The sequence below is a fragment of the Musca autumnalis genome, unplaced genomic scaffold, assembly GCF_047663935.1.
Source record: "Musca autumnalis isolate F117 unplaced genomic scaffold, ASM4766393v1 scaffold_2, whole genome shotgun sequence".
Taxonomy (NCBI): domain Eukaryota; kingdom Metazoa; phylum Arthropoda; class Insecta; order Diptera; family Muscidae; genus Musca; species Musca autumnalis.
In genome coordinates, this window is record NW_027411755.1 from 245,917,532 (window position 1) to 245,929,144 (window position 11,613).

At 37.6% G+C, this 11,613-nt stretch overlaps 1 protein-coding gene across 1 annotated transcript; it reads left to right on the forward strand.

The window, feature by feature from the left end:
* Nucleotides 1-744: 744 nt before the first annotated feature.
* Nucleotides 745-2,725, forward strand: LOC141395430 (DNA damage-regulated autophagy modulator protein 1). Its single transcript, XM_073971280.1, has 4 exons — nucleotides 745-1,007; nucleotides 1,277-1,398; nucleotides 1,496-1,883; nucleotides 1,964-2,725. Exons 1-4 carry the CDS (start codon nucleotides 943-945, stop codon nucleotides 2,130-2,132), a joined length of 744 nt encoding a protein of 247 aa, XP_073827381.1. The 5' UTR covers nucleotides 745-942; the 3' UTR covers nucleotides 2,133-2,725.
* Nucleotides 2,726-11,613: the final 8,888 nt, after the last annotated feature.

The window sequence follows — 11,613 nt, forward strand, 5'->3', positions numbered from 1 at the left end:
AATTGTTTGAAAAATTTAATTTGAAATAATACAATTTTTTATCAAATTAAAAGTGTAAATATAACTGACATACATACATACATACATATGTATATTTTAACATATACATACAAAGTTTGTCAAAATCATTTTGTCAATGAAGGGACGGCAAAGCGAATACAACTCTGTGAGCTGTGAGCGTGAGGTTACCTTGTATCATTGTATCATGAGTTCGAATTACAAATGGAATAATTTAACTACAAAGGGAGTAATTCAAATTACAAATGGATTTCCGCAAATACAAATTAAATGTTACGAATTACAAATATAATTCTCGAATTACAATTAAAATAATTCGAATTAGCTCTGAAAAAGGTGTAGAGTGATTTCAATTAAATATTTTCATGAAATTGAGTAGTCCCGGTCCACACTAGAGTGTTTTCATTGAAAAAATTGCATGAAATTATGCGTCTCTAGATCGACGTCCATAGTAGAGTAAAATCATAAAGTTGCTGTAGTGGGGAATTCGATTTAAGAACACCTAATTTCATGAAATTTTTTAATAAAATTCACGCTAGTGCGGACCGGGACAAACCTCGTTCTAAGAACAACTAATTTCATGATATTCTTTCCTTGAAATCACTCTAATGTGGAACGGGACATGATTTTTTTAAATAATGCAACAACGACGTAGGTGACATACGTCAGCAATACGTCCGTACTTACGTTCGTTCCATCGTTCAGTAATCACTCTCCACTACTTTCAACCAAATTGACAAACAAAACACGGCTCTCGCCAAAGTTTTCGGTACCAAATGAGAACAAATAGAAAACAAACATAAACAAAGAGACCTTTTTTGCAAATAAAAAATAAATTATTTTATTTGTTGTAAATTGCGGGTTGTGTATAAAGCTTGCAGCGGATAGTTTTTTTCTTATCGCAGCGAGTGGACAGGATAAGAAATGTCTAAAGTTTATTTAATTCCAGTTGCTGTTTTCCTAATATTTCAAGTCACTTTTCTCGGAACGTAAGTTAATTTTTTGTTTTCGAGTCAAGAAGATTTTGCGTTGTAATCTTTTATTGTTTTTTGATACATGGACAATTAATTTTGTTAATGGAACAAGTGTCGTTTATGGGCAACTCTCGGGTCGTTATATCGTAATATAGTTCTCCGGGGGAAGTGGGTCTTGACATTGATCATTAACAATATAACGTTGTTTATGGGCACCCTCGGATTAGATCTTAGAGTTTCCTCTAAACGATGTTTAAGCCTAAATAAATGTTATTTAATTACAGTTACATTGCTGCAGTTTTGCAAGGTCATGTTGTTCCCACCGTACCCTATATTAGCGACGCAGCCACATATTCACCGGAGAGTTGTGTTTTTGGGCAAATGATAAATATTGGAAGTGTATTATGTGAGTATGGGATTCCCCCCCGCACACACAGAATTAATTTTGCTGATGTGATTCATTAACAACTAATTGTTAAACATGTTTTTTTTCTTTTGTTTAGTGGGTATTACAATCTACATACGTTATCGCCAAATATTACAACTCTTTGAGCACCATCCTGACTTGGGCACTAATTTGTTACGTTATAATCGCTTGGCGGTGTGGTTTGGGTTTGCCTCCTGTCTGGGAATTAGCATTGTGGGCAATTTCCAAGAGACAAATGTACGCATTCTACATTTAATTGGAGCATTTTGTTGTTTTGGCTTTGGCACCCTGTACTTTTGGATGCAGGCATTGATTTCATATATGGTCTATCCCATAGCTGGCACAAAACCAAATGCCCATTTGAGGTTGGGCATGTCTGTGTGTTGTACAATTTTGTTTATACTGCTGGCAGTTACCGGTATTATGTCGCATATTCTTTTCAAAGGATCAAATCCCAGAAAATGGTAAGTCCAACTGTTTCTATTTTGTTAATGGATTTGTTGTTTATTAAAACATGAAACAATTTCTTTTTTAAAAAATAAAGGTATCCTTCGGATGGCGGTTGGTATTTCCATGTAATTAGTTCCATTTCGGAATGGGTTATTGCTACAGTGTTCAGTTTTTATATTTTATCATTTACCCACGAGTTTCGTGATGTTGATTTGGAGCATCCACCACTGCGTATAATCTCGTATTCCCTTACCTTACAATAAGTTCCAAAAACTTTTTATTTGCTCTCTGCGTTTTTTTTTTTTAATTTTTATATTTGTGAAAATTCGATAATCTCTATTGGTATTAAGAATAAATCTCAAAATGAGTTCATTTCAATATTTTAAAACGTATTATAATATTATCTTATCTCCTTTCATGCATCAGTTAGAACTAAATAAAATGTAAAACATTCAAGTTTCTCTTGGCTCTAGCTGACAATTGCGAAAATGAGTTTCTAAAACATTTATAGAATTATGGATGTTCCAGAACTTGCAAGAATCTACAAATGTTTGCTACGATATCAAAAAAAAATGGTAAAAATTTGTAGATTCTTGCAGTTCTGGAACTGAACAAGTATATATTTCATTAATTGCTTCCAATCTACACTGGTGCTTCAAATCAACTTAACATTTTAGTCATACATTACATTTTGTTCATAATTTAATTGTTTTTTTTTAATCGCTTTTATTTACACTATATATTTTATAGTCATTATAAGGTCTTATTTAAATTTTTTTTAATATTCTGTTTACAATAACCCAAAAAGCAAAACAATTTAATTTATCAATAAATAAATATAGTACTACAACGAAAAGTAATACCATAATATGAATACTTCATGGTCTATATAGTACCAATATCTTGATATATTTGTATTTAAAGTTATGTTATAAAATTGGCCACTAATTATTATTGAGTGATAAAGTTTTCTTGTCTCTTCATAAGATAAGCTGGTCGTATCTTATCATTTAGAAAAACCCCTTGCAACGCCTAGAGCTGCCAAGTTATTGGAGACTATGAGATGAAAACACAAAAAATCTATTTCATAAAATGAAGTTTAATGTCGGCTGACCATCGTATTGTCAATTGCTTTGTATTTTGTGAACTTAGTTAAAATATTTCAGTTGCACACTCATGCATTGTACACAACAATGCAACTGTGGATATTGTCTACATTGAAGATGTGGAACAGCTGACATATGTTATTAGGGGAAAACAAACATGAAGAATGCGGTCGCACAAATTCCGTTTGAACATTTTTTAAATTTATCACAATGCGTGAATGAAACCTCCAGTCAAAATTTGCTGAGTGTGCTTCTCCAGAAGTTTTGTTCCGCGTTTTTATCCTATTACACGTAACTAGAAAATTTAAAAATTTTCTCGAAATATCACCGCGCGTGGATGGATCTTTAATTTTTTTTAAGACCTGTTCCCATAAAGCTGTCCGCTTTCTTCGCTTCGCACGAAAATCTCCTTCATTACGCAGCCTTGTTGTGAGAAGTATTTTTTTTGCTCGAATCTCCATATAATCACTGTAAATAAAAAACAAAATTTTTATACATAATTGCTATTATTTATATATACTAACCTTCGCGAATCATCCATTTTCCATTTTAATTATATATTTTTTGGTTTAATTACAAAATTTTCAAAATCACCTGCAAATTCATCAGACAACACATTGATACTTGTTTGCTTTTTACCTCCGTTAAAAATACCTGTTTTTGACGTTAAGAAACACGTAGCTTCGTAGTTGTTAAGTACATCGGCGATAAAAAAAAAAAAACAAAAAACGTTGTATATTATTTGTCATTTGTAAAGCAATTGATAATACGGACGTCAGCCGTCCATTTAACGAATATAAAATTTGCATAAGAGATAATTAGGCGAAGTATATACTATAATTGCATCCGGACATAACTCTCAAACTGGGGGGTTACTCTCTATTGCGATGCGAAAGAAAAATGCATCGCCGCAATCTGTAATACAAAAGCGTATGCCAAAATCGTGCGTTAATGCAAATATCTTGAGTTAACAAAATACCAAACGCATCGCAATACAGAGTAACCCCGCTGTTCTAAGATCTTTTGTTCGTCAATTAACTCGAGTATACGATTATTTTGGAGCGGTCTGATCATGTTTAAATGCAAAAAATATACAGTTAGGTACAAAGATTTACATACACCCCATAAATCCCGGGTTTTAGGGAAAGTAATGATTTTTATGAAATTCCAAGTAGTTACTTATCTGGCCCATTACAGCCCAGCAAAATTTGACGGAAGGGGTTCTTTGCGATGACGTGATTTCATGTCATCTTTTGCATTGGTTCAAAGGAAAGGAAAAAGGAAGTCGTGGAAGATCCGATCTTTTCATTAGGATTTGATCCAATGCAAAGGAAGTCGTGAAAGATCCGATCTTTTCATCAGCATTTGTACCCATTCCATCGATCCAATAGAGATGATGTTTGTGTTTTTATTTACACACCTGTTTATTTTCATTTTGGTATGTTCCAGTACTGCAAAAATCTACTAATTTTTACTATTTATACCCTACACCACTATGTGGTAAGGGGTATTATGTGTTAGTGCATTTGTATGTAACATACAAAAGGAAGCGAGATAGACCCATAGTTCCTTCTAGGGATATACATAGAATCACTTTCTGAGTCGATTTATGCATGTCCGTCCGTCCGTCCGTTCGCAACATACAGGTCGCATTTGTTGACCGATTTCGCTGAAAATTGGGGAATACCATTTTTTTTGCCGTCGGAAGATCAAGTTCGAAGATGGACTATATCGGTCCCAGTTTTGGTATAGCCCCCATATATATTTTCGGCCGATTTCACGTATTTTCTGTACCAAACACGCATTTTGTAATTTACATTGATGGGCCGGTTGGCTTTGAATTACAAGTTAAATAAATTGAATTGAATTGAATTGAATATTTCCGATTTCGATGAAATTTGGAATGTGTGACTGAATTCAGTCTAGAAATAAATGTGCCAAATTATATCGAAATCGGTTCAGATTTGGATATAGCACCCATATATATTTTCGGCCGATTTCGCATATTTGCTGCTCCAAACACGCTATATAAGTCTGATTTCAATGATATTTGGAATGTGTGACTGAATTCGGTCTGGAAATAAATGTGCCAAATTATATCAAAATCGGTTTAGATCTGAATATAGCTCCGATTTATATTTTACATATTCACAGTGGTGTAGGGTATCATATAGTCGGCCCCGCCCGACTTTGATCCCTTCCTTACTGGTTTTTCCGATAACATAAAGGAAAAATTGTTATCGTAGTAAAAATTAGTAGATTCTTGCAGGTTCTGGAACAGACCAAAGTTGTTAGAACTGTCGTCGTGATGTTGTCTTACATTTCCTGCATATCAAACAACTAAAATTTCTAAACAATTGGTATTATATGAAGTCCCAACCATCGAGCTAAAAATAGAATCGGACTGCACACATTGCTATTTTAAAAGTTCCCTTGTCTGTTCTATATCTGACATAGAATGAAATCAATCAAATCTCGCTTCTTGGAATTTGAAAAAAAAGTCCGAAACGAAAAGAAACAAGAATCTGAAAATAAAGAAGAAACTACTTTTGGAAAGAAACAATTAAAAATAAATGAATTAATCATAAATGGTATTTTCCATAAAAAGTCTCTCCTCCCCGTTCGTTACATTTTGTTCTTAGAGATGCCTAAAGTAAGCCGGGTTGTAGATCCCTACATATTTCCGTCACTAAACAAAAGAGTATAAATTACCAAAATGTTGTTATAAAATAACAAAATTATAAAATAAAACCTAATTTACGAAATAAAAATACTTAAAGCAGTGCATTTGGAGTCCATGTCGAAATCTGAACTGGTGATGGGAAGATAATTGAAAAAACCTTTTGTAAGATGAAAGAATATCAGTTGCGGAGAACGGAGGGAGTAATCTTTTGCGTTGCAGCGGTGGTGATTGCATTGCAATTTTGGATGTAAACTTTTGAAAAACTAAACTGATAAATAGTAGTTATTTCATGAATTCGTTTGAATTTTGTTTTGTTTTTCATGAAAACCATATATCAATACAGCATTTCCATTTTCCAAACAATATGAAAATTTCATGCCAAGGGGTTGGTGAAAATGACATGCCAAAGCATTGGTTAAAATGACATGTCAAAGCATTGGTGAAAATGACGTGTCAAAGCATTGGTGAAAATGACATGTCAAATCATTGGTGGAATTGACATGCCAAAGCATTGGTGGAAATGACATGTCAACGCATTGGTTAAAATGACATGCTTAGGATCCAGAAAAGAACGTCATCTTTTGGGGTCCACGCTCATATAAAATTCATCGATGAAGATGCTAAAAAGATGTCATGCTAGATCACTTGCACCCCTGATTGAATGTCATCTTTTGGCTGGGAGAACATTTGTTCCATAGACCGAACGAAGAAAAGATCTCCAACTCTCTCTGTTTAGTGCTTCGCTACTACTACTCACAATACTGATGCAATTCTAAAAGATTCGATTTCCCTCCGCCAACCCTCCTGATTCGATTTCCCTCTTAAGTGTCTTCTTAAGTATATCTCCTCTATCATCAAAAATTGGTTCCACTGAGCTTATAATTTTAAAAAAATATTCCCTTTTTACAGTTTGTTCTGATATTTGTTTTCTCATTTATTCAAATCAAAACAAAAAACGCTCCGCTACATCGCCGATAACAAGTTATCAGCGATTAATTTCTATCGCTTTACGTAATACAAATTTTAAATTTTGTCGCAGAGACGACTGACAACGCGACACGACTCGTGTCGCAATACGGAATCGACCCACTGGTTCTTTGTTCCACTGGGCTTTTCCGGTCTCTATTCCATAGAAAGGTAGGTTCTCTATACCACTAGTATAGGTCGTTGTTCTTCTAGAACATTGTTCCACTGGGCCGACGGGTCGTTGTTCCACAGGAGGTTCGGTTTACTGTTCCAATGGAATCGGTGACCCCGATCATCTACAAGGTGGCGCAAAAGTAATCTTCCGAAGTTTTTTTGGCTGTAGTTTAAAAAAAAAATGAAAAACTTTGATTTTTCTTGTGGATTATTTTTATTAGGTCTTTTAATTTTTTTAACACCAAGTCGAAGATATGATATCAGATAAATGGCCGCAGCCACAGTTTATTGTCATTTGAGCCCTTTTTATGGCATTTTACATCACTTTGTCCAAAACTTCTGGCGATAGGTCCTAACATTCTTGGCGGATATTGTCTTTAAGAGCTGAAAGAGTCTGAAGCTTGCTGACATAAACCCGCGACTTCAAAAAGCCCCACAAAAAGAAGTCTGGAGCGCCTCATCACTCATGATTATTTTTGATGAAAAATCATCTAACTGCATGGATGTATCAGAACTAACTGACGTTCCAACGATACAAAACCATGCCACCGTAGATGCAGATGTGAGTGCTATTGATGAGATCATCAGTCAGCCAAAAATAAGATGGGCCATAAACACTTTCAAGCCCTTTAAATCACCCGGACCAGATAGAACCATACCCGCAATGCTACATAATGCCTTGGAGTCACTGATTCCACATCTGGTACGTATCTTCAGGGCTTGTTTGTGTTTATCGTACATACCGGTTCTATGGAGGGAAGTGACTGTGGTATACATCCCTAAAGCGGGGAAGTCAAGCCACACACTTCCAAAAGACTATAGACCAATTAGTCTTTCCTCCTTTTTACTAAAAACTCTAGAAAGGCTGCTGGACCTTGGCATTAGAGCCAAGTTTTCAGCCACAGACCTAAGTTCCGCCCAACATGCCTACCTAAAAGGCAAATCGGTGGAAACAACATTAAACGAGGTAGTTGGACATATTGAGAGGAATATGGATGGCTCGGACTATACGCTAGCGGCATTTCTCGACATAGAGGGGGGCTTCAATAAGGTTAGACTCGAATCCATACACAGCTCTCTAATAAATCTAGGTGTCTCGACTATACTGGTCAATTGGATTGACGACATGCTCAGTAGCCGAATAATCAATTCAAGCATCGGTGGAAGTTCCATTAGGAAGCAGGTCACTAGAGGTACACCTCAAGGTGGTGTAATATCACCACTACTGTGGCTTCTAGTGATAAATGAAATACTCAAGGATTTTGATAGGCAGCGCATAAAGACGATCGCGTATGCAGATGACGTTGTCATCATGTTCAGTGGGAAGTTCCCACAGACACTATCAGAACTCTTGCAAGGAGCTCTAGTCAAATTATCTAGATGGGCACTTAACAACGGAGTCGGAGTGAACCTATCGAAAAAAGAGCTAGTATTGTTCACAAATAAAAGGAAGGTCAGACCATTCAACCTACCAGTGCTGGATGGAGTTAGTCTTGAACTCTCTTCGGAAGCCAAATACCTCGGCGTCATTCTTGACCACCAACTCACGTGGAAAAGGAACGTCGAGGAGCGCACCAAGAGAGGTCTTATAGCTCTATATTCCTGCAAGAACTCCATTGGTAAGAGTTGGGGTCTGAGACCAAAGGTCGTTCTACTATATGTCACCACAAATGTCGTTCGAGGCAGCGAAGGTGCATATACCCCATAGGGATGATTGGACACTTAGTAGCCCACCTCTAGACGGTATAGAGATTTATACCGACGGCTCTAAGATGTAATCAGTCACAGGAGCAGGTGTCTATAGCAATTCCCTGGATCTACGTATTTCATACAAGCTGAACGAATATTGCAGTGTCTTCCAAGCTGAAATCTTTGCGATCAGGAAGGCCGCGGAACTGATTAACAACATGAGAGGGGATATATCTGGACCGGTGACATCTTTGTTGATAGTCAAGCGGCCCTAAAATCTCTCATGTCCCTATATATCAAGTCCGCGGCAGTTCTGGATTGCAAACACGCTTTGGAGCCACTAAAATCAATCGTCACCTTGTGTTGGGTCCCAGGGCATTGCAACATCGAGGGAAACGAGGCAGCCGACGAACTGGCACGCTGCGGATCGGAGTCACAAAATATTGAAATCGACAACTCTATCAATTCACCATTGTGCCACTTCAGGAGAGAGATAATACAAAAAGGTCGGGAAAAATTCTGCCAGCACTGGCAAAACTTGCCCAGCTGCAGCACATCAAGGGCAATCTGGCCAGTCCCGTCGAAGACAAGAACCGCCTCACTGCTCTCAATGAGGAAACCAGACCTGAAACTAGCAGTGGGGATCATCACGGGTCATTGCAGAACGAGATCCATGACGAGTAAATGGGAAGAAGACTTGGCCGACTACTGTAGGCTTTGCGAGGATGAGGAAGAAATAGAGACGATTGAGCACCTTTTATGCCGCTGTCCTATGCTCATTTCCAGAAGACTGTGTACCATGGGGGTACATACCATCCAATCACTAACAGCATTTAGCCAAGCAGAGCCGTCCGATATACTTCACCTTGCTAAAGGCCTGAAATGGCTCCAACGTACTGGGATTGCAACAAACACCACCTCTACACAGTAGCATTGTCTAACGCACCCCAGCTACATTTAATTTCTCATCCACAGGCAACACCTTCACACCATATCACCACACCTATGGTCTCATTTAAATCACATCCATAACCATCAATCCACCAACAATCACCACCACTAACTAAGATGCCGAAAAGTCATACATACACCAGATCAGAACCCCCAGAACCTACATCCACAACCACATCACCTACAATCTTCATCCATACACAACCACAGTCACACATACGTATCCACATCACACCAGAATATCTTCAACCAGTTTTTTCAATATCCAGGATGAACACAATGGACCTCAAGGTCTCCGAGTGGAGTGGCTGCCCATACAGCAGCTGCGCATCCTATAACCTATCTTCCTCTTGGTGGTGATTACGGATGGATTGATCGTATGTTAGACGCGATTGGCGGTCAGCGTTTAACAACTGATGCACCGTCTGGACTATGTACGGAAACATCTTCAAATATCGGTACCAAAATTCGCTGTAAAGACCGTCAACTGATACCCATTTGCGTGTCACGTCATCTGGTCTATGTCGAAGGCGCTTCCGTGACATCCTCGGCTACAGCAGCAATATTCTCTGCAGAACGGATACTCCGGGATCAAATAAATAGTCACCAATATTCCGCGTTCTGGAGCAGTGTAGCGTAACATTGTTTATCAACGTGTATTTCGCATGTGTTTACTACACAAATGTCAAAACAGAACAGGGGCCAATGGCAAAAATTATAGCATTTTCTGATGCGCCACCTTGTATATGTCGCCTTCACCCCAATGCGGAGCAAGATCAATCCCTCGGCAGCGGGGTCTTTCGTTCCGGATTGATTCGAAACCATAGAGTTTCGGACAGCGGCTGCCAACCCAGCATTAAACCTATGCTTCTACATAGGTGTAAATGCTACTACATCAACAACATCTATGTATCGCCTTCACCCCAACGTGGAGCAAGCTCAAATACGAATTACTTACATGCTCAAATCGCCCACATCCCCACGCCAAATAATCGAGATCCTGATCATCCACGACTCGCCTACACCCGAACACCGGGACCTCTGTACGCCGAAACATATAGGGGGTTATTCTAAACAAAAATTCCACGCGTGCGTTGCCTTTCCGCCATTTCAACTTAAAGAAGAAAGTGAAAAAACACTCATGGAGAATTTTAGTTCAGAATAACCCGCATAGTTTTCCCGATCTTCTGCAAATCGCTCCTTCGGGTATCTCCCCGCAAGAGGTTAAACATTTTTGAGTGCAATTTAAGGATTGTTCGAAGATTGCTTAGAACATTTTACCGAAAGTTGTTGTTGTGGTGTTCATTACAGCGATATATTTTTTCTGCAGGTGAGTCCATATGGTCCTGGAGCTCTAAAAATCCCAACGATCAACAAATAAAACGGCTGGTAGGCACGATAACTCTCGAACTTTATACATCGTAATATTTCTTCCAAACAGAAAGATCTAAAATTCTCTGAGGTCATACCAGTTACCTCCATGAGGATCATTTTGAAAGGTTTACCGAAGGAAATACTTGTGGTCCTGATAAGAATATAATTTTCTTTTTGAGGAACCCGATACTATCTAAGGGGTCGATTATGGATAGCAACTCAACTGTAGTTGCGTTGCCAGAAAAGAAAATCAACAATTAAAATGAGTGAAACGACAGAAATGATTGAAAAATTCATTCAATATCAGTGTTTTGAACCTTCAGCTACTAATTTAGTTGTAAAAAAATAAGAATTTCAATGTAGAAATTGGATTTTTTATCAATAAATTTGCTATCGGCAACGCTACTGGAGTTGGGTTGCTATCCATAATCGACCCCTAAGATAATGACTCGAGTGACATCGTCAAAACTTTCAACATTGTAATATCTTTTTTGGTTTATTATTGTATTTAATTTTAATAGGCAAGATGGTCCATGCATAATAAATGAATTGAGTAGTTCTCACAAACTTTCCTAAAGTTTCAGTATGGACTATATCGCCCCTTTCTTTCTGGTACCTCATACACAAAAGTTAAACACTTATGTGTTTATATCCAGATAAAGGTCATTTTTCGAATCGTGTTGTTTTTGCTGAGGGTTGTTCTTGTGCTTTCGACTTGACCGGTATTTTTTGGAAATTCCTTGTATGCATCCCTTATATATTGTTCGCTTAGTCGCTGTTGGATATGTCAAGCATATATTT

What these genes read in the sequence shown, in the direction of transcription:
- LOC141395430 (XM_073971280.1), top strand. Translation starts at nt 943, where the DNA reads ATGTCTAAAGTTTATTTAATTCCAGTTGCTGTTTTCCTAATATTTCAA. An exon ending in CAAGTCACTTTTCTCGGAAC is followed by an intron (nt 1,008 to 1,276) that starts GTAAGTTAATTT and finishes ATTTAATTACAG; the next exon opens with TTACATTGCTGCAGTTTTGC. An exon ending in GGATCAAATCCCAGAAAATG is followed by an intron (nt 1,884 to 1,963) that starts GTAAGTCCAACT and finishes TAAAAAATAAAG; the next exon opens with GTATCCTTCGGATGGCGGTT.